We start from the raw sequence: 24,063 nt of genomic DNA, 5'->3' as shown, positions 1-24,063 counted from the left end.
CTGAAATCTAGCACAAATCCTTGCAAATCTCCTGGCAGATTTGATCCTTCAAGGTGTTTTTTCAAATCTGCAGCATTTGCATTCTTTCAGCGTTTTTCATAAATGTGAATGAATGGGGAAAGACACAAGTAAGAATGCATCAAAAACACAAGCAATAAAGACACCTATTTTACACAGCATTTTTTCTGCCAACATTCTGTTTTTTGCAGATTAAATGTGTACATAGCCTAAAGGTTTACTTTGAATATAGTAAATTATTCCCTATCCATTGGATAGAAAATAATTGAAGCCCACGTCACACACAGCAAGATCGCTAGTGAGATCGATGAAACGTCACAGGTTTTGTGACGTATCAGCGTCCTCACCAGCGGTATCGCTGTGTGTGACAAGCAGCAGCGAACGGGCCCCTGCTGCGAGGTCGCTGATCGTGACAAAACGATCAGGACCATTTTTTGCTCGTTGGTCTCCCGCTGTGCAGCACGCATCGGCGTGTTTGGCGGTGTGAGACAAACGAGTGCCGGTTCTGAGTGTGCAGGGAGCCGTCGTTACACATGTCGCTGGTGGCTGGTTGCTGTGGAGATCTGCCTGATAGCTCAACAGCGATCCCTGCCAGGTCGGATCGCTGGTGGGATTGCTGGTACGTCGCTATGTGTAACGGGACCCTTAGGCCCGTTTCACACGTCAGTGAAAAACACTGACGTTTTTCACTGGCGTGTAAAACACGCACATGTCCCTACGTGTGCCGTGAATTACGGCACACGTGGGTTGTCTAAGTGCAATCCGGGCTCCGTTCTCCGTGGCCCGTGATTGCACTTAGAAATCAACTCACCTGTGCGCGCTCCCGCTCTCCATGGTGCTGATCGCTCCCGCGGTGCCGCATCCGGCCGGCGCTGACCCCCGCAGCAGCTGCTTCCGGGTCGGCTGTGTCGTGCATCATGAATATGCACGACAGTAATGAGCCGGCACAGAAGCAGCAGGGAGAACAGGCTGCTCAGAGCGTTGCTGGAGCCGGGTGAGTTAAAATGATTTTTATTTTAAAAACACGTTTTTTTCTGGCACGTGTCTCACGGATCACAGCACTGCGTGGTCTGTGGGACATCAGTGATGCCAGAAAAAAATGGACATTTCTCCGTGCAGCAATCACGCACACGCGGGTACGCCGCACGGAGACACGTGCAGTGAAAAATCACTGATGTGTAAGCAGACCCATTCATTATAATGGGTCTGCGTATGTCAGTGATTCTGGTACGTTTAAAAAAAGCACAAACGTACCAGAATCACTGACGTGTGAAAGGGGCCTTACTGATAGATACCAGGGGTTGCGACTACAGGAAACCCCAGTGCTCCCAAGAATGAGGCCCTGGATCCTGGGAGTTGCGAACATATAACCTCTGTTCCTTTCATTGTCAATGGTACTGCTGTAAATAGCAGAGCTGTTCTAGGCTTTTTCAGGCAGTCCCTTAGATAATGACTGTATTGGAGGTTAAACATGTGCACCTTTGCGCCACTCAAATCGGGCCTCATTCTATTAATCGCTGTGGTCCCTGCTGTGTCTCTCTCTCTCTCTCTCTCTCTCTCTCTCTCTCTCTCTCTCTCTCTCTCTCTCTCTCTCTCTCTCTCTCTCTCTCTCTCTCTCTCTCTCTCTCTCTCTCTCTCTCTTCCCTAAAAGTGAACAGTTTCTTTAAACGAGGTTTTTCAGTCTAAAAAGACAAGTCTGCAGTCATTCTTTAAGTGGCTGCAGACTTGTGAATCTTCACATCGCACTGTGAGGATTATTTGGTGTCAGAGGCAGGAACGACAGTCACATGGCCTCGAGTATGCGATATGCCGAAATCCGACTAGATGGGAACGGCCTTGCTCAATGCAAGTGTAATGCGTGAAGCCATAAACAGTCGTCAGATGCTGGCTCTTAGTATTCATATCGCATATTTGTGACCGCCCATTCCCGATCCTGCCACCAGAGAATCCTAACAATGTACAGTGTATGATGTTAGGATTCACAAGTCTGTAGTCACTCTATGAGACACTCTATGTGACTGCAGACTTGTGAATCTGTGCACTGTGAGGATTCTCCCATGTCAGAGCCAGGTACAGCGGTCATGTGTCCGTATGTGATATGCCAGAATACGAAGGGAGCGGCCTTTCTCAATGCAAGTGTATTATGTGAGGCCAGAAACAGTCATCAGATGCTGTTTGTAAGCCCGGCGTCACACTTGCGATTGACTCGCACGAGTGCAATGCGAGAAAATCTCGCATTGCACTCGAACCAATGTTAATCAATGAGGCAGCTCCCATCTGCTATTTTTTCGCAGTCCAAATCGGACTGAGAAAAAAAACGCAGCATGCTGCGATTTCTAGCGTTTCTCATGCGAGTCTCTTCAATGCAAGTCTATGGGTGCGAGAAAAAATGGATGTCACACGGACGGCACACAGACCATCCTAATGACATCAGTTTTTCTAAATACAATTCTATCATGTAGCACAGAACACTGTAAATGGTCCTGTACATGACGGTAATGACAAATAGCTGCTGAGAAAAAAACGGATCACATACGGATTGAATACGGATTGCTCACGGACTACTATCATGAGAAAAATCACAAACTCGCATTGCAATCGCATTGCACACGGATAAACACTCGGACATAGCTCATCCTACTCTCCGGAATGAGAATTGGACCGTTTTTTTCAATTGCAAGTGTGACGCCGGCCTTAGCATTCATATTGCATACTTGTGACCTCCCATTCCTGGCTCTAACACCTGAGAATCCTCACAGTGCACAGTGTATGATGTGAAGATTCACAAGTCTGTAGTTACTCTATGTGACATTCTATGTGACTTGCAGACTTGTGAATCCTCACATCATACACACTGTGAGGATTCTCCGTTTAGAACAGCGGTCACGTGGCCGCGAGCATGCGATATGCCAAAATCTGACTAGAGCGGCCTCATTCAATGGAAGTGTGTTATGTGAGGCCAGAAATAGTGGTCAGATGCTTTTAGTTTTCATATTGCGTGACCGCCCATTCCTGAGGATCCTCACAGTGCAGAGTGTATGTGATGTGGGGACTCACAAGTCTGTAGTCATAGAGTGACACATAGAGTGACTGCAAACTTGTGATTCCTCACATGACATACACTGTACGCTGTGAGGATTCTACGGGAATCAGCGATCTCGTGGCTGCAAGTATACGATATGCCACAATCCGACTAGATGGGAGCGGCCTCGCTCAGTACGGCCCCCTTCACACGTCCGTGAAAAACACGCACGTGTGTTACGGGCCGTTTTTCGGGTCCGTGTCCCGTTTTTGTGTCCGTTTTTATGGTCCGTGTGGCACCTGTGTGAATTGCGTATGCTAGCCGTGTTTGTGTGCAGAACGTCCGTGTGTGCGTGTGGAATTAACGTGTATGTGTACGTGTAATGTCCGTGTGTAATGTCCGTGTGTGTGATGCACAATGTCGTTTATAAATGTCGGCTGACAGCAGACAGAGTTGCGCGATGAGAATGAACTCGGGTGAACTTCACCCGACTTCATCCTCATACCGCGGCTCTGTCTGTGTCGAGTACTGATTAGCGGTCACCTGTGAAGGATTCACCGGTGACCGCTAATCCCCCGAGTGACTGAAGTGTCCCCCCCTCTCTCATACTCACCGATCCCCGATCACCGGCGCTGCACGGCATTCACACTGGATCCAGTGACAGCGGGTAACCTCTGTGACAGCTCAGCTGATCGCACGGCTGTCTTCATTAGCTGCGTGGAGGTGACCGGAGCGGCGGTGTCTTCTGCAGCTCCTGTCACCTCCATGCAGCAGCGCTGGATGCGACGCTGGAGCATCCTGGATGACGCCGGACATGGAGGGCTTTTTCGGGGATGATTAAAGTGGTGAACCAGGGAATGTGTGTGTGTTTTTATTTCTAATAAAGGATTTTTTCTGGTGTGTGTGTGTTTATTTACTGTAACTTACAGATTAATCATGGAGGGTGTCTCATAGACGCCTGACATGATTAATCTAGGACTTATTGGCAGCTATGGGCTGCCAATAACTCCTTATTACCCCGATTTAACAAAACACCAGGGCAAATCGGGGGTACAGCCCCAGAACTGTCGCATATAATGTATGCGGCAATTCTGGGCGGCTGCTGACTGATATTGTTAGGGTGGAGGGCTCCCCATAACGTGGAGCTCCCCATCCTGAGAATACCAGCCTTCAGCCGTATGGCTTTATCTGGCTGGCATTAAAATTGGGGGGAACCGCACGCAGTTTTTTTTTAATTATTTATTTATTTATTTTACTGCACAGTATATACACGCCCACCGGCTGCTGTGATTGGGTGCAGTGTGACACCTGTCACTCAGCGTGGGGGCGTGTCTCACTGTAACCAATCATAGGCGCCGGTGGGCGGGGAAAGCAGGGAATAGGAGATTGTTTAATGGGCGGCCGGCTTTTTCAAAATAGTAAAAGCCGCCGCAGCAGTGTGAATGCCGTGCAGCGCTGCGCCGGAGATCGGGGAACGGTAAGTATGAGAGAGGGGGGGAAACTGACCGACAGACTGTGAGAGAGGGACAGACAGACAGAGAGACCGACAGAGAGACTGACCGACGGACTCAGGGAGATTGACGGACATACACAGAAATAGAAAGAATAGCCGACATCACTAGAAATAAAAACACCAAACGGACACGGACTATAGGTATATGCATACGTGTTTACTAACGTGTGTGCACATACCCATAGACTTTCATTGTGTCCACGTGTGCGTGCTCCGTGCAGATAACGGACATGCACCCGTGCCAAACGCAAACACATACGGATCACGGACACGCACACACGGACATAATGAAATAACGGACGTGTGACCACAATCATAGATTAACATTGGTGCACGTTTGGCCGTGTCTCCGGTATATACGGAAACGGACCAAACACGCACGTGTATCACGGACGTGTGAAGGGGGCCTACAGGAGTATTGCGTGAGGGCAGAAACAGTCGTCCGATTCTGACCGGTAGTATTCATATGGCATACCCATGACTGACGGTCCCGGCTCTGACACCACAGAATCCTCAGTGTGCACAATGTGAGAATTCACAGGTCTGCGGTCACATAGAGCGACACAGAGTGACTGCAGACTTGTGGATTTAGACAGGACATCGCCTTTGACCTAAAAAAAAAAATAATGTCCTAAGGAGCCTCAGCTTCTAGTCTATATAATAAGCATGGCAGGCGGGAGGTCAAGAGTTCTGTGACATATACAGAGGCTTCTGTGCTCAGTGGTGGCCGGGGCTTGGGCACATGCTGCTATATACACGGTACAGGAGGGCTCCTGTCAGGCGTGAACGGTGTCCTCTCAGGAATGTACTATGGCTCGTGAGGTATTTCTTTACGCGCAGCACATGCAGCATGCGTGTGCTCTAGGACCCCTGCAGTGCGGCGTGCCCATATACACGGTGCTGTGCCCTCTGACGTGGACGCTCCGGGGGCCGCCCTGTGCCGGGCGCCGCTGCACAGCGCTCCTGTACTATACATATATGTCCACACTACGCCATAGCGAGTGCACGGGCACGGACCGAGGAGCGCGCCTGGCTCAGGGGGCCCGTCCGTCACGTGACGCAGCAGAATTCCCGCCCCAGTCGGGCGGCTTTTCTCTCTCCCACAGGCCTGTCCCCTCAGCTCCCTCCTCCCCGCCAGCAACGCTTCGGTTTTTTTTTTTCAATGGACACACACAGTGCTGCTGTTAACTGCCTCACTGCTGGAACAACTTTTAGCCCAACTCCATACAGAGGGCTTTGTGAGGGAAAAAAGTTGCAGAGCTTTTTAGAAATCGTGTCAGGCAGCTAGGAACAAGTTCTATGTGTCCTAATGTGACTTCTAGTTAGCAAATATTGGCGCTTTCAGTTCAGCATGTAGGAATATATTGGTGCAGTAGGGTTTTCCAGGATTCAATGTTTGCGAATTTGTAATATTTTACCATAACTTTAGGCGCCATGTTGCCTGGGCCTCTCTTGGCTGTAACTCAGTTGTGGTAATAGGATGGGTCCATACATGGCTGGAAATAAGCACCAAAATCTGCTTGTGTGATCATTCAGACGTCCGATTTTTGCATACGAGTGCTATACATATCACGGATGAGGTAATTCACATATTCGTGATTTTTCACAGACGGTACAGTCGGATAAAAATTGGCCATGCAAGTATATAGATGGACCCTTTTTTTAACGTAGAAGAAAAACTGTTAACAATCAGACCATACTGATCCAAAAACCGGTCCATTTTTCTCGTAGGCGGAAAATCGGACGTCTGACTGAGGCTTTACATCTATTTTGATTCAGATTTACCTCAGAATTGAACCCTGCTACACGGAAAGGTGAAAAAAACACCACAGAAATTGACTTGCTGCCGATTTCAAAGTCCTCGACACGTCAATTTCGGCAGCATGTGGATGAGCTTTACAACAGGGGGCATTTTGGTCCTCTGTGAACGGCTGTCCCACTGGAGTCATTACCATTCTCATCCCAGCCTTTCTTGGCTGAAAGAGAAATAAGTCCATCCTATTGTCAAGCCAACCTGTGTTGATGGGACCATGGAAATATCCAGATCAGCTGTCATTGTGCTAGTGTTTCCTGAACTCCCATTCATTTCTGTGGGAGTTACAGGAAAAAAAAGTGTAGCTCAGCCACAGCTGGTTTTACAGATCCGGCTTTTCGCCGGTTTGATGGATTCGGCGCATGCCAGTACTGTGTACAATAGCAGCGCCGCAACTTCCAGGTCACATGCTCCAGTCACATGACAGCATGTGAACGGCGCTTGTCACGCTACCATTGCACTGTATACACTGTACTGGCATGCGCTGAATCCGTCAAACCGGCGAAAAGCCAAATGTGTGAAACTAGCCTTAGCTGTAGCTTCCCATCCAGCATTTGGTGCCTGGATGGAGTTAGACTAGATGTACCCTAGTCACCTAGCCAACGATACACATCAGGAGTAGTGACGAGGGAGCACTACCATGCTCAGTACTCGCTCAAATGGGCGCGACTTGAGTACTCGAGTATAATGGAAGTCAATGGGGGAACGAGCATTTTTCTGTAAGAAAACCTTTTGGCCTGCATATGGCCAGTAACATTTGTTTACTGCAAAGAAATGTGTGCCATGTGGTATACACTTCTTTACAATGGGTCCCTATTGTGGACGGATGCCTCAGCATCCATCTTGACGGGTGCATGGACATAGTGTGGCTCGAGGCTTAGGGGTACTTTGCATGCTACGACATCGCTACTGCGATCTCGTCGGGGTCAAATCGAAAGTGACGCACATCCGGCGCCGGTAACGACGTCGCAACGTGTAAAACCTAGATGCACCGATAAGCGATCGCAAAAGCGTCGTAAATCGGTGATCTGTGTAGTGTCGGTCATTTCCATAATTTCGCTGCAGCGACAGGTACGATGTTGTTCCTCGTTCCTGCGGCAGCACACATCGCTGTGTATGAAGCCGCAGGAGCGAGGAACATCTCCTTACCTGCGTCCCGCCTGCAATGAGGAAGGAAGGAGGTGGGCGGGATGTTTACGACCCGCTCATCTACGCCCCTCCGCTTCTATTGGCTGCCTGCTGTGTGACGTTGCTGTGACGCCGCACAACTCGCCCCCTTAGGAAGGAGGCGGTTTGCCGGCCAGAGCGAAGTCGCAGGGCAGGTAAGTCCGTGTGAAGCTGCCGTAGCGATAATGTTCGCTACGGCAGCTATCACAAGATATCGCATCTGTGACGGGGGCGGGGACTATCGCGCTCAGCATCGCTATAATCGGCTATCGATGTCGCAGCGTGCAAAGTACCCCTTATTCCCATCTCAGCCATGAAAGATTGATTGAAATGGAAATAATCCTTAGGGCAGGTTCACACAAAATATTTTTGATGCATTTTGAGTGGATTCCAATTCTAAATACATATTAAAAATGACTTTAAAGGTATGTTCATAGTTTTTTTTTTTCTTTTTTTACACTAAACGCTCTTCGCATAAGCTTCCTATTGATTTCCCCTTAATCTTGGAAGGCTTTGCTAAAGGCAAACATTTACTGCAAGGGTCCAAGCACAGGGAATCGCCATGAGCACAGACCCTGCACATTGGCGCGTACATCCCATCTGGTCCTGATCATAAACCTGTGGACACCAGGGGTGCATTTTACTCAAGAAGCAATGTTTTTAGAGGAGAATATCTTTGGCATGGCATGTGTTGGAGTATGCCAACATTTTTTTTCTCCCAGATTCATGCAAAAAGAAAACCGTCTGTATGCCTCTGTGTGAAGTTGGAAGCCCTTTATGGCTCCATAGCAAGCTATGGGTGCCATATTCTGGATACATATAGCATGGATCTGTATTAGGGCTATGTACTTTGGCTATAAACATTGCATGAGAGAAAGCTTACTTTACTAGGAGGAGGCTAAGGCATTGTTCACCTCAGTTCAAAATGTCAGCATGTAATATATTTAGTATAGTTTATTCCCATTTACTCAAATTTCATGTGACATCATTTTGCTGCAAAGTGTCACTAAAGACAGGTAATAATTCTTTTCCGAGGCAGCCAGCTGTGTCTACAAGAGGCCCAAGTGAACTTGTGCGGGTAACTTCTGATGCATAGTTAAAACCTTATGTAGGTTAACATAAAATTATAGATGATAGCCTAGAGAAAAAAAACTATTTACTTTATGACGGAAAGTATCGCAATTCTTTCAAGGAATACTAATCGGAAAAAACCCCATCTGAATGATTTGGAATTGCAACAGTTAAAACATCATTACTACATGCACAATGAATCAGTACCAAAATACATACATAATATATTACAGGGGGATATAGTTGCTGTAGCATACATCCTTGCCACAAATCTCTATCATGTGTTCCATTGGAATTCTAGAGCATAGCGTGTGGTGGGTCGTTAACCCATAGCATGCTGCGGGATGACTGTCACAGCCATGAATTATATGGGGGTAATCAGGGGTTACATTTACTACATATTTGCTGATAGAAAAAGATGTGAGGCTGGTGTGATGATAGCTATCATTGTAGGCTAGTTTGGAACGGGTGCCTTTTTATTTCCCTTCAAATGGAATGTTAGAAGAAAAGAAAGAAAAAATCTGGCACTTCCCAGTACTTCTCCCACAAGCACTGTGTCATTATTTGTGCAAGCCTGGGAATTCAAGCTGGACCTCCCAGTATTTGTTTCAGCTTGGGGCCAAGGCGCCTCTTTAAAGAATCTCTGAAGAGTTCCCACTAGATGGGCACAGAACGTGTAAAGTAACTTTGACATAAAAGTGTTTATTTAGCGAGGCCTGGTTTTTTTTTGTTTATAACTATGACCTATAAGGCTGCTCTGAGTTGAGAAGAAAATGCTGAGGAAAATTCAGATACTGGACACAAAGAGGAAAAAGTGAGAAAAGAATCTAAAGATTTCAGAAGAGGGGACAACAGAAAGAACTGCAGACAGAGAAGTGGAAAGTAAAAGATATGTGTAGGGATAGAAAAAGAGGAAAACAAAAGGCTTATACTGGGGAATGAGAAAAAAAAGGACCAGGGAGACCAGAAAAGAGGAAGAGACAGAAGGACAGAGACTATTGTGCAGAGAAGAGGGATGCTGCGAAAAGGGAAAGCAAAGTGAAGAGGATAGAGAAGAGTGAAAATAGAGACAACTATAGAGAGTAAGGGAGGTTGAAAGAGGAGAAAGAAGAGAGACTAGAAGAGAGGGAAAGCAGAGAAAAGTGAGAACAGAGAAGGAAAGCAGAGACTAGACGAGAAGATAAGAGAGAGTAAAGAGACTGGAGAAAAAGGAAGAAAATAGAGAAGCAATGATTACTACATATGAAAGGAAAAGAGGCAAAAAGTGAAGAGGCAGGAAAATCAGAGTCTCAAGGAAGAGCAGAGAAGGAAAGCAGAGACTGGAGGAGAAGGAAAGAGAAAGTGAAGAGACTGGAGAAAGAGGAAAAAAGGAAGAAATCAGAGACGCATTGATTACTACAGATGAAAGGAAAAGAGGCAAAAAGTGAAGAGGCAGGAAAATCAGAGTCTCAAGGAAGAGCAGAGAAGGAAAGCAGAGACTAGAGAAGGAAAGTGAGAGTGAAGAGACTGGAGAAAGAGGAAAAAGGAAGAAAACAGAGAAGCATTGATTACTACAGATGAAAGGAAAAGAGGCAAAAAGTGAAGAGGCAGGAAAATCAGAGTCTCAAGGAAGAGCAGAGAAGGAAAGCAGAGACTAGAGAAGGAAAGTGAGAGTGAAGAGACTGGAGAAAGAGGAAAAAGGAAGAAAACAGAGAAGCATTGATTACTGCAGATGAAAGGAAAAGAGGCAAAAAGTGAAGAGGCAGGAAAATCAGAGTCTGGAGAAAGGAAGAGCAGAGAATAGGGAAATCAAAGTTACTGGAGGGAGTAGAGAAGAGGAAGGGTGAAGAGACTGACCAAAACAATACAGAATTAAGAAGAACAGGAAAACAAGTGTAAATATTAGAGAAAATAGGAGAGAAACTAAGGACTAGGGAAGACACTAGACCTCGAAGAAAGATAAAGAGACAAGGAAAAAGAAAGTACAAAGACAGAGGAAGGAGAAATGGGCAAGAATAAGCACAGGAACTGAAAAAAGAGATAATGAAGAAAAGGTTAAGACTAAGGAACTGGAGGGGAAAGTAGCTATACAGTATGGAGAAAGAAAAATATAGGGACTTATGTAGAGCAGAGTAATTCACAAGCAAGAGATCAAGAAAAAAGTATGAAGGCAGAAAAAGAGAAGAGACTGAAGAAGAAGAAGAGAAAGGAGAAGATGGAGGAGATGAAAAACAGGGCACTGAACAGGGAGAGTGGAGAAAAGTGTAAAGCCCGAGAAAAGGAGAAAGCTGAAAAAAGTAATAACGAGAAGAAGGAAACCAGATTACAGAGTGAAGAAGGAAAGTGCACAGCCTGGAAAATGAGGGGAAGGCTTGTTAATGTCGGCTTGCATGCGAGGAAGGCTTGGTTCTCTTTAAGACTCCCCCTGAAGCTGGAGATACACACTCACACACATACACACAAGCCCCGGCTGCCTGGGTGGTCCCTCTACTTTGGTGAGCTGTTGCTAAGCAGCTAATAATAGTCATGTTTGTTGAGTATTTTTTTGCTGCACTTCAGCCAATGGTATGAGCGAATTCCCAGCCATCTGACAGCCCCGGGGGCGGCTCTCTCCAGATTCTCCCCTCCTTTTCTCTTTCTCCAAATGGAGAGAGCGAGTTTTTCTCTCCCTCCCCCCTTCTTCTACATCTCATCTATTGAAGCAAGGAAAGAGCAAGGGAGAAAGAGCGGAGCGCACAGGCAGCTGAGCAAGTCTCCCAGGGCCCCAGCTACGGATCGGGTTGCTGCTCTGCACCGGGTGCATTGTGGAGAGCCGTGATCACTGCCTGCTATACACGGAGGACTCGTCAGTGGGCAGAGAAGACTCGCGTCCCCGGCTACTCTCCATCGTGTACAGCCCTGGACAAGTGGGACCCAGACTGCGCGCTGGGAGAGCTGGACTGGCTGCCAGGCGGTGCACAGAGTGCAATGCGGGATTAGCTGCTTCCATGTTCCTCTGTGCCGGGATCTCTGCGGACTAGTGTGCTGGGAGCGAGTACAGGAGCTCCACGGCTCCCCCTCTCCACCTTCCACACATAAACAAACACTCTCTGAATGTGGGAAGCGGCTCAGACCTCCGGATCGCGAAATGTGGGGATGGAAGGCGCAAAGTGTGACTCGCCGCCCTCCACCACCTCGCCTGGAGAAGCATGAAGACGCGAGCTGTGCCAGCCAAGGAACAACAAGCCTTTCCTCCCCCATCACGACCCAGCTAAACCTTAGGGGCAAAGCGGAGTGCAAAAGTCGCAAGAGCTACGGCCACAACGCGGCCACAATATGGCCCTGGCTGCCTATGCTACTGAGCCACAGGGCAGTGGGGAGCCAGCTGCCCGGCCGAGGGTAGCCAGGAGGAGGGGGCGCAACAGAGACCCTCATCACAGGACTACAGGGCCGCCTGACCTGGACTATCTTCAGCGGCCGAGCTACTGTGATGCGACGTTCGCCCTCCAGCAGATCTCAGAGGTGAAGTGTGCTTTGGTTCCTAGGGGGTTAATGAGAGTGCTTAAATAGTAGTGTTATAGAGGTCAGGATGTCGCAGGAGGGTGCACTGGATACTAGAGCTGTAGGGATTGTGCACTATGTACTAGAGCTGTAGGGATCGTATACTATGTACTAGAGTGTAGGGATCTTGCACTATATTAGAACTGTAATGATCGTACACAATGTACTAGAGTTGTAGGGATCGTATACTATCTACTAGAACTGTAGGGATCTTTCACTATGTACAACAGCTGTAGGGATTGTGCACTATGTGCTAGAGCTGTAGGGATGGTATACTATCTACTAGAGCTGTCGGGATCTTGCACTATGTACTACTGCTGAAGGGATCGTATACTATCTACTAGAGCTGTAGGTATCTTGCACTAAGTACTATAGCTGTAGGAATTGTGCACTATCTACTAGAGCTGTGTAAGGATTGAATTGGGTACTAGAGCTGTAAGGATTGTGTACTATACTAGAAATGTAGGGATTGTGTACTACATACTTTACGTACTTGAGCTGTAGGGATTGTGCACTATGTATTAGCTGTAGGGACCGTGCACTGGGTATTACAGCTGTAGGGATTGGGAACTGGGTACTAGAGCTGTAGGGATCGGGCACTATGTGCAAGAGCTGTAGGGATTGGGCACTATGCTAAAGCTGTAGGGATCGTGCACTATGTACTAGAGCAGTACTAATTGTGCACTGGGTAATACAGCTGTACGGAGTATGCACTGGGTAGTAGAGCAGTAGGGATTGTGTACTGGGTAGTAGAGCAGTAGGGATTGTGAACTGGGTATTAGAGCTGTAGGGATCGTGCACTATGTACTAGAGCTATAGAGATTGCACTATGTACTAGAGCTGAAGGGATCGTGCACTTGGTGCTAGACCTGTAGGGATCGTGAATTGGGCACTAGACCTAAAGGGATTGTGCACTGGGCACTAGACCTATAGGGATTGTGCACTGGGCAGTAGACTTAAAGGGATTGTGCACTGGGCAGTAGACCTAAAGGGATTGTGCACTGGGCACTAGACCTAAAGGGATCGTGCACTGGGCACTAGACCTAAAGGGATTGTGCACTGGACACTAGACCTAAAGGGATCGTGCACTGGGCACTAGACCTAAAGGGATTGTGCACTGGACACTAGACCTAAAGGGATTGTGCACTAGATACTAGACCTAAAGGGATCGTGCACTAGGCACTAGACATGTAGGGATTGTGCACTGGGCAATTGACATGTAAGGATTGTGCACTGGGCAATTGACATGTAAGGATTGTGCACTGGGCACAAGAGCTGTAGGGATTGTGCATTGGGTACTAGAGCTTTTTAGGGATCATGCAGTAGATATTCGAGTTGTAGGGATCATATACTATGTACTAGAGCTGCAGGGATTGTGTACTAGATACTAGAGCTGTAGGGATTGTATACTATGTAATAGAGCTGTAGGGATCATGCACTGGGTACTAGCGCTGTAGGGACTGTGCACTGCATTATAAAGCTGTAGGGATCAGGCACAATGTACTAGAGGTGTAGAGATCGGGCACTATGTACACTAGAGCTGTAGGGATTGTACACTGGGTATTAGAGCTGTAGGGATCGAACACTAGGTACTAGAACTGTAGGGATTGTGAACTGGGTTCTAGATCTGTAAGGATCGTGCACTGGGTACTAGCGCTGTAGAAAGCGTGCACTGGGTACTAGAGCTGTAGGGAGCGTGCACTGGGTACTAGCGCTGTAGGGAGCGTGCACTGGGTACTAGAGCTGTAGGGAGCGTGCACTGGGTACTAGCGCTGTAGGGAGCGTGCACTGGGTACTAGAGCTGTAGGGAGCGTGCACTGGGTACTACAGCTGTAGGGAGCGTGCACTGGGTACTACAGCTGTAGGGAGCGTGCACTGGGTACTACAGCTGTAGTGAGCGTGCACTGGGTACTAGAGCTGTAGGGAGCGTGCACTGGGTACTAGAGCTGTAGGGAGCGTGCACTGGGTACTAGAGCTGTAGGGAGCGTGCACTGGGTACTACAGCTGTAGGGAGCGTGCACTGGGTACTACAGCTGTAGGGAGCGTGCACTGGGTACTAGCGCTGTAAGGATTGTACACTGGGTACTAGCGCTGTAGGGATCGTGCACTGGGTACTAGCGCTGTAAGGATTGTACACTGGGTACTAGAGCTGTAGGGATCGTGCACTGGGTAGTAGATCTGCAGAGGTAAGCAGCCACCAGTGCCCAGAATAGAATGTAGCAGTGCTCCTACACCATTCATAAATCCAGCCCTGGAGAGTAGGGTGGACCACTGCAGTGTATGCCTGTCTTAGTAATGTATTCATCTGTATTTCTGGACCACCTCTATTTGGCAATATCCAGGATGGGAGAGCCAAACTGTAATGATACATATAGAAGTGAGAAGGGGTCTGCTCCGTCTGCGCACAGGTTGTGTATACCCGCCTGCATGCATCCTGTTTATATTGCCAGTGTGCCTGCTGCAGGGAACAGTCCCCCCTTTTACTCCTAACAAGGATAGACCATGTGGCTGGCCTCTTCCGTTCACTAATGTTGTTGTGGGCTCCATAGGGCCGATCTGCTTCTTCATTCACAACGTCTCTGTGGACATTACTACTAGTCCATGTGTCTGTACATTGTAACCACGTGTATAGTCAATAGAGAGAGCTGCTGCTAATGGGGAAACATGCTTTCCAGGACTTCCACTGTGTTCTTGTAGGATCTGACCTAGCTAGTAATCAGTTCTCAGCAGAACTTATCCCCAGATTTCTGCTGCGTACATCATTAGATAGATTTCTTTTGACTAATAAACCTTTGTGTTTGCTTACTGGTGTGCTTTGAAAATGAATGATAGAATGGCTGTATAATCGATTTTGAAAGTTTACTTGGCTGATATTAAGATGTGGATTTTCATAAAATTGTCATTTTAATGTCAGGATTAAACAGCCATTTTTAATTTTAATCCCTTACCTTGTGCATTTGATGATGTATGTAATTTGTATTGTGAAATTTCGGGAGAAAATCCTTTTTAAATCAAATACAATAGCAATAAAGCAGCGGTGGTAACCACATGCATAGATTGATAGTCCTCCAAACAACCAGAGGTGTTAGAGGAGGTATGTGAAGTGCCCAGGTTTAAAATCTGTTTACAGAAAACAGTTGTACCTATAGGTCTATAAATATAAATTGCTGCCAGAAAACAATAGAAATGGTCAATCAATTGGTTTACTAAATGTCCAGGGTGGCAGAACCAAACTGAAATAGTGCCAGTCTCCAGCTGGGTGGCCATGATGTCCACCGCGAGATGTCAGTGTAGGGAAAATACAACAATCACTGTTTCGACCACCTAAGGCCTTCTTTCCTATTCAGTAGGAATAGATGACCTGCTGAAGGCTTCAACAGTTGAATTGACTTATGCTAACCTGGAATAAAGGTTTGGTAAGACATGACTACCTTTCCCAAGGCTATGCTATCATAGTGCCATCTGATGCCATATTATACCCTATTATGTATGGTACAGTGAAAACAAACTCCTCATTATCAATGGCTATTGTACGACATGATGCTGTAGTAGTTATACCCTGCTGCAGTGCTGGTCCTATACAGTGTGTCCACCCATTTTCTATCCACCGCCATTAACTTGAGAACGGCGGCAGTTATAGGCATAGAAGTGGTGTCTAGGTATAGTAAAGTATCTATGCGATACGCAATGAAACCACCTATAGCACCACCTAGTGGAGTTAGCATTTTTATCTCGAAAACGGAACGAGATAGAGAAAAAAAGTGAATTAAAAAATTGTAGGGCATCATCAATTCAATATGAATTGACACCTTGCATACAGAAATGCTATGATTAGAATGTGTAAAACTCACAAGGCTGCGGACGTGAAGCGATACCTCATGGAGACCCTCCTACAAGTCATTGGGCATGGTGGGTGCGTAGAGTGGCCTCCACGCTCACCTCACCTGACCCCATTGGACTTCTTTCTGTGAGGTCACATCAAACAGCAGGTGTATGCGACCCCTCCAACAACATTGCAGGACCTACGACGACGTATCACAGATGCTTGTGCAAACGTGTCACCTACCATATTGCACAACGTGCAGCAAGATACAGTATGCTGTCCAGAGTCCAGATGTGCATTGCAGCTGACGGTGGCCACTTTGAGCATCAAAGTTAAATGAGCGCCATATGCGTGACAAGCATTCCATGTTTTGGGGATCATTGGTTTCATATCATAGCATTTCTGTATGCAAGGTGTTGATTCGTATTGAATTGATGATGCCCTACAATTTTTTAATTCATTTTTTTTCTCTATCTCGTTCTGTTTTCGAGATAAAAATGCTAACTCCGTTGTTTTCCACCAGATGGAGCTATAGGTGGTTTCATTGCATACCGCATGGCTACTTTACTATACCTAGACACTACTTCTATGCCTATAGCTGCCGCTATTCTCAAGTTAATGGCTGTGGACAGGATATGCGTGGACACACTGTATACTTGACTTGATGTGAAGAATGTATGTTTAGTCATGACTGATGAGACAAATGTCACCTTAGAAGCTTTGTCTGACAGTCAATTACATCTCGTTTTTTTCTTTTTTTAGGGGAAAGCCACGGGCAGGAAAGCACCTCTATGGCTCAGAGCGATGTTTCAAAGACTGTTATTTAAACTTGGTTGCTACATACAAAAAAACTGCGGAAAATTTTTGGTTGTGGGCCTCTTGATATTTGGTGCTTTTGCGGTGGGATTACGAGCAGCGAATCTAGAGACTAATGTGGAGGAGCTTTGGGTTGAAGGTAAGAGAACCTTTTTTATGTGCCACTATATGGTGCTCTGTGTCTACTGTTTGCTTGTTTTGTAAGCATGTTGCAGCTAATGGTCCTTGGTCTCACACGTAGTTAGTATTTGTTTTAACGTGTTGCCATCCATATCAAAGTGGGTATTTAATATGATATTAACTAGTTGTTTTGCTGGGAAGGCCTCTAGCAAGAAATCGTGCACAATGCAACCTGTAGAGTCTTGTGTGTGGTCCTATGTTGGAAAGATTTCAAGTTTTACTTCAAGAGGGTGGAATTGTGCAACATATGTCTCAAGGTAAAATAGGAGTGTAATCCTTCAAATACATGGTGTCCCCATAGCAAAGGAAGATTCATATATTTATGTTGCTAGTTGACTTTCTCGTGTTTTTGCAATGATTAATACAGCTTTATATGTTGTTTCTATGTGCAGGCAGTATTTTGTGTTTTATGTTGTGCTTTACAATATTTTATGCTTCACTTTTAATGGAACAGAATATAAAATATGAAAGATATAGAGACTGGCTTTTCTATTGTTTTGACTATCAATGCCATTCTTCACCTCCTTTGGTTCAGATGGCATGCTATGAGGACATAAATGTTAAAGGGGTATTCCCATATCCAAGATCCTGCCCCAATATGTAGTAGGTGTAATATTAATAATATTAACAACCACGTTCAATTAGAAATGTAGTATAGTTCTCCTGATATAGCCATATCTCTTACCTGATGTGCAGGGCATTGCAGCTTAGGTATCCATGGTTATGTCCATTCATATAGTGACAGTTAGGCCCGTTTCACACGTCAGTGAAAAACACAGACGTTTTTCACTGCCGTGTAAAACACGCACATGTCCCTGCGTGTGCCGTGAATTACGGCACACGTGGGTTGTCTAAGTGCAATCCGGGCTCCGTTCTCCGTGGCCCGTGATTGCACTTAGTAATCAACTCACCTGTGCGCGCTCCCGCTGTCCATGGTGCTGATCGCTCCCGCGGTGCAGCATCCGGCCGGCGCTGACCCCTGCAGCAGCTGCTTCCGGGTCGGCTGTGTCGTGCATCATTAATATGCGCGACAGTAATCAGCCAGCTTAGAAGCGGCAGGCTGCACGGGCTGCAGAGAGCGCGGCTGAAGCCGGGTCAGTTAAAATGTTTATTATTTTAAAAGCACGTTTTTTTCTGGCACGTGTTTCACGGACCACACCACTGCGTGGTCCGTGGGACATCAGTGATGCCAGAAAAAAATGGACATGTCTCCGTGCGGCAATCACGCACACGCGGGTACGCCGCACGGAGACACGTGCAGTGAAAAATCACTGACATGTGAGCAGACCCATTCATTATAATGGGTCTGCGCATGTCAGTGATTCTGGTACGTTTAAAAAAAAAGCACAAACGTCCCAGAATCACTGACGTGTGAAAGGGGCCTTAGTTAGTTGCTTGTGCTGGTAACCATGGATACCTAAGCTGTAATGCCCTGTACATGAGGTTAGCAACATGGCTGTATCAGGAGAATTATACTACATGTCTAATTGGAGGTATTTGCTAATATTATTATTATTACACCTTCTACATATTGGGACAGGATCTTTAAGCTCTAAGAAAATGGTTTTACTCATTTGGCAGTCTTATCGTCCCAATTTATGATTGTTGGCTTTTCTCTGGCATAAAATCAGGATCACATTGCTCCATAGGCTCCTAAATTAGTTGGCATCTTAAAGAGAACCAACCATCAGAATTTTCATATATAAAGTAAAGCCAGTGCTATACCGTCTCTAGGATGCTGAATGTAACCATAACTTTTGTTCTGAGATTGGATGTTTTATTTCAGAAATATGTGCAAGTAAAGTTCCAGCAATGCACTGATAGTTGATTGACAGGTGCAACAGGAAGGGAATTTGTGGGTCGGATCTTGATATCCATTTCCGTCCCTGTCTGTCTGCATGCGTCGGAATTAACATTTATGACTGCGACAAGGGGAGGAAGGCCAGGCAGTCAGACAGGGGCGGGAATAGATAGCAAGACCTGACCCAAATATTTCCTTCCTGTTGCACCTGTCAATCAAATAGCAGTGCATTGCTGGAACTTTACTTACACATTTGTTCTAAAATAAAACCTCCAATCTCAGAGGAAAGGCTATGCTTACATTCAGCATCCTAGTGCCAGTATAGCACTGGCTTTACTTTATATATGAGAATCCTGAAGGTTGGTTCCCTTTAAATTAACTGTATTAATACCACCTCTATTTAATCAGTATTACATGGCCATGCAAAGTGTTGTTTGGGATTTCCCCTCTCAAGTAGCACCCAAGTAATTTGTGGACGTCAGTTCCAACGCTGTCGTCTTTTGGCAACCAGTAAGGATAAATATCAGTGGAAAAATTGCCGATTCTCTAATGTTTTTCTCACCCATAACAGCCAGGTGATGGTGTGCGTTTGGCTATTTCTCTTTTCCATGGATTTCTTCCATATAAGGTTTTTAGATTCATTGGTCAAACAAAAGCTGAATGTGCTACACTGTATATAGTGGTGGAGGCATGCCAATACTATGTGGATATTTTACTGCCAGGTTTAACCTAGTGGTGTCACAGCTGTGCGAATAGTCTTTGAAACGTACAATATTTGGGAAAATTCCTTTTTGAGTAGACGGTGTACTAAAACGGTATTAGCAACATCTATGGAGATTAATATCCATGTATTTGGAAACTGTATGTGAAGTTTCATAGAGAGCACAGTTCACAAATAAAGTATTTTCAACTGCTAATTAGGGCATCTAGGTATCTATATATATATATAATTGCCTTATTCTGTCTGTCTGTCTGTCTGTCTTGCTCCAAAATTGTGTCCTTACGGTGACACAAAGCTGATTGGCCGCTGGGCTCGCCATGGCCCCGCCCCCCGCACGGATTGGTCGCTTGCCCAGGCTGCGCCCTCACATGGATTGGCCGGCCGCTCGCCCAGGCTCCGCCCCCCCCACAGATTGGCCTCTCGCCCCGGCACCCTGCAGGCATTGGCAAGTCGGCCACGCCCCGCGCCCCTCACGCAATGCACGCTAGCTCTGGCCCTGCCCCCCCCCCACGCATTCCCGGAACCGACACGGTCACGGACCCACGACTCCCAGGTGAGTACTGTACCCCCGGGAGCCCACATCAGCGTACGCCGCCAAACCAGCCGACACATACCCTCGCATTGCTGGGGCTGGCCGGCGTATGCTGGTGTGGGCTCCCGTGCGAGCGGGGGGCGAGATACGCTGGTAACTATGGTAGCATAGTTACCAGCGCATCAAGGTCCTGCAGCGGCGGAACATACACACACGCACACACATAACAGCACACATACACACACACACACATCAGATCACACTCACTCTCACACACACATCACACACACATCACATCGCATCCACACACTCACAACATCCTGGGATATCGCTTGCTTCTCGGCGGCGATACTGTGCTGGGAGCTTCCAGGACCTGCCGGAGGATCACATGGCCAGAAGCATGTGGTATCTCCGGATGTTGTGAGTGTGAGCGCGTATGTGCAATATCGTCAATGTGTGTGTGCGTGAGTGTATGCGATCGGGTGTGTGTGAGTGTATGCGATCGGGTGTGTGTGAGTGTATGCGATCGGGTGTGTGTGAGTGTATGCGATCGGGTGTGTGTGTGTGTGAGTGTATGTGATCGGATCTGTGAGTGTCGGCAGAGGAGCACGGCGTGCTGGAGGAGGCTGGGAGGAGAGAGGCTGATCCTGGGGAAGGCTGGGATGGGGAGGCTGAGAGAAGAGAGGCTGATGCTGGGGGAGGCTGAGGCTGGGGTAGGCTGGGAGGAGAGAGGCTGATGCTGGGGACCGAAAAGGCTGATGCTGGGAGGAGAGAGGCTGATGCTGGGGGAGGCTGAGGCTGGGGTAGGCTGGGAGGAGAGAGGCTGATGCTGGGAGGAGAGAGGCTGATGCTGGGAGGAGAGAGGCTGATGCTGGGGGAGGCTGAGGCTGGGGTAGGCTGGGAGGAGAGAGGCTGATGCTGGGAAGAGAGAGGCTGATGCTGGGAGGAGAGAGGCTGATGCTGGGAGGAGAGAGGCTGATGCTGGGGGAGGCTGAGGCTGGGGTAGGCTGGGAGGAGAGAGGCTGATGCTGGGGACAGAAAAGGCTGATGCTGGGAGGAGAGAGGCTGATGCTGGGAGGAGAGAGGCTGATGCTGGGAGGAGAGAGGCTGATGCTGGGGGAGGCTGAGGCTGGGAGGAGAGAGGATGATGCTAGGGACAGAAAAGGCTGATGCTGGGAGGAGAGAGGCTGATGCTGGGGACAGAGAGGCTGATGCTGGGGACAGAGAGGCTGATGCTGGGAGGAGAGAGGCTGATGCTGGGGACAGAGAGGCTGATGCTGGGAGAAGAGAGGCTGATGCTGCGGGTAGAGAGGGTGATGCTGGGAGGAGAGAGGCTGATGCTGCGGGCATAGAGGCTGATGCTGCGGGTAGAGAGGCTGATGCTGGTGCAGCATGGGGGATGGAGCACGATGGGGGGTGCGCAGCATGGGGGATGGAGCACGTTTGGGAGTGCGCAGCATGGCGGATGGAGCACGTTTGGGAGTGCGCAGCATGGCGGATGGAGCACGTTTGGGAGTGCGCAGCATGGCGGATGGAGCACGTTTGGGAGTGCGCAGCATGGCGGATGGAGCACGTTTGGGAGTGCGCAGCATGGGAGATGGAGCACGATGGGGGGTGCGCAGCATAGGGGATGGAGCACGATGGGGAGTGCGCTGCATGGGGGATGGAGCACGATGGGGAGTGCGCTGCATAGGGGATGGAGCACGATGGGAAGTGCACACCTCCCCCCAACACACACAGACACGCGCGCGCACTGCACAACACAACACACCACACACACACACTGGGAACCACAAACAACTGCCCTACACAGACACCCACACACACAGACAACGCTGCACACACACAACACCCAACACACAAACACCGCGGCACACACAAATATACGCACATACTGCACAACACACACATTGCACAAAACATACCTCCCCCAAAACACACCACACACACACACAAACAACGCAACACACACACACACACAACGCTACAGACACACAGCGCTCCACAAACAACGCAACACACATACAACACCGCTCTCACCCCCCGCCACACCCAGACAACACCCAGAACATGTACAGCGCCCTACACAAACACTTGGTAACTACACACAACAACATCTATATATATATATATATATATATATATATATGTATAACAAAAATCATACATGAACTACACAATACGTAAATTCTAGGATACCCGATGCATAGAATCGGGCCACCTTCTAGTAATCACATAAATGGCTATCTTTTGTGAATTTTAATTTGCACATCGTCCATGTCTAAAGCTGGATACTAATGTCACCATTTAATCGCTGTTTCATCTCAACAATCTCTCTAATTTTCCCCCTTCCTTTTATTTTTTGTTAAAAACCTTAATAAATACATTTTAAAACATGTCTAAAGCTGGATATGCACCCAGGGTACCTGTAAAATGGATTGCTATTATTTGACAGCTATCTACGCCTATCTGGCAATAAAGAAGCATCGGCGGCTGTAGGACTTTTGAGAGCCTGTCATATGTATTAAATTGTCAGTAGATCCTAAAGACAAATAAAGGAGTTTTCCAGTTTCAAAAAACCCCTTTTCCCCAGCTTTACTCATCCTCCCCTGGCCCAGCGCTGAGTCTCCATAACTGCTACCAGTGTCTGTAGCATTAATGTCACGTCGACAGCACTTCAGCTAATCACTGAGCATGACGGCTTGTGCTATCAATTCAGTAAAAGCCTCTGAGCTCACTTGTTGGATGCAGCGCTATCAACATGATGTCATGTCAACATTGTAGACAAAACAGACACTGGGAGCAGCGGCAGAGACTCAGCTGTGGACCCGGGGAGGGTGAGTAAGGCTCAATTTGTTTCTTTAAAATAAACTGCAGCTGGGGAAAAGAGGTTTTTCCAAAACTGGAAATCTCCTTAGGCTGCTTTCACAGTACGTCTTTTTAACAAGCGTCATGAACGTTTTTTTGTTGTAAAAGTGGATCCTGTTTTTACAAGGAAAAACGCATGCAAACGCAAGTGTTATTTTGCATTGAAGTCATGTGATCGGGAGTGAGGGGAACTGAACGTGGTAGACTGGGAGCCGGCATCTGGCAGCTGCAGACGCTGGTATCCAAGGTAAACATCGGTAACTAAGCGAAGTGCTTTGCTTGGATACCCGATATTTACCTTGGTTACCAGCGTCCGTAGCTGCTAGGAGCAGGGCTGCCTGCTCCCTGCACATGTAACCAAGGTAAACATCGGGTAACTAAGCGAAGCGCTTTGCTTGGTTACCCAATATTTACCTTGGTTATGAGCGTCGGCCGCTCTCAGGCGGGGGAGAGAGGGAGGGGGAGAGAGAGACTGATCACGCCAGGCTGGTTTCTGGGCATGCTCAGTAGAGCAAGCAGGATCCTGTCTATCAGCATGCCAGCGTTCACATGCGTTTGCGTGCAGTATAGTCAGGATCCAGTGAAAAACAGTATTTGGACGCAGCTCAAAAACGCTACAAGTAGCGTTTTTGAAAAAAGTTAAAAAACTGCAACTCGCTGGATCCTCACTATAACGCACGCAAACGCATGTTGACGCGAGTCCATTGCAAATGCATTGAAATGAAAACGCATTTGAACTGGATCCGTTTTTGCGTTAAAAAAAACGTTCATGAAGCATGTTAAAAAAACACAGTGTGAAAGCAGCCTTAGCATTATTGTGATGAGTATATTTACAAATGCAGCCCATGTGTCTGCTTCACGTTTTGGAAAATGACAGCAGAAATATAGGATTATGCAAAACCTTGACATTGGATAAGAGCACAAACTCTTTTGTTTGGCCTGTAGAGTGATGGCAGTGGCCATAATCTGGTGAATGCCCACTATCGGAGCCCATTGAAAAAAAAACCAAAAAACTGTATAGGAAAGCACACTAGAGGCTTCAAAGGTCAGACTACCACAGCTCAGCTCCTATAGCATATACTAGCTATATACCATACCTGACTTAGGTGTAAACATCACTAAAGTTTTTTGGTTAAAATTCCAGAGCATTGTCAGCCATACTGTCACCAGCACTTATTTTTTCCATGCATAGAAGAAGA

At 47.3% G+C, this 24,063-nt stretch overlaps 1 protein-coding gene across 4 annotated transcripts in view; it reads left to right on the top strand.

Moving 5' to 3' along the window:
- Nucleotides 1-24,063, top strand: part of PTCH1 (patched 1) — a 133,011-nt gene that overhangs the window by 9,978 nt on the left and 98,970 nt on the right. For 2 of the 4 annotated variants that reach the window (XM_075318677.1, XM_075318668.1), the window contains exons 1-2: nucleotides 11,238-12,084; nucleotides 16,709-16,901. In XM_075318677.1, the coding sequence (XP_075174792.1) occupies nucleotides 11,899-12,084; nucleotides 16,709-16,901 (379 nt within the window). In that variant the 5' untranslated portion in view covers nucleotides 11,238-11,898. Of the gene's footprint in view, nucleotides 1-11,235; nucleotides 12,085-16,708; nucleotides 16,902-24,063 lie in introns of those variants that run through there. The other 2 variants (XM_075318694.1, XM_075318686.1) reach the window with 2 other exon arrangements.

This window comes from Anomaloglossus baeobatrachus, chromosome 1, assembly GCF_048569485.1.
Source record: "Anomaloglossus baeobatrachus isolate aAnoBae1 chromosome 1, aAnoBae1.hap1, whole genome shotgun sequence".
Lineage (NCBI taxonomy): Eukaryota > Metazoa > Chordata > Amphibia > Anura > Aromobatidae > Anomaloglossus > Anomaloglossus baeobatrachus.
The sequence above is the reverse complement of the archived record's forward strand: the minus strand, read 5'-3'. Positions and strand labels throughout refer to the sequence as shown.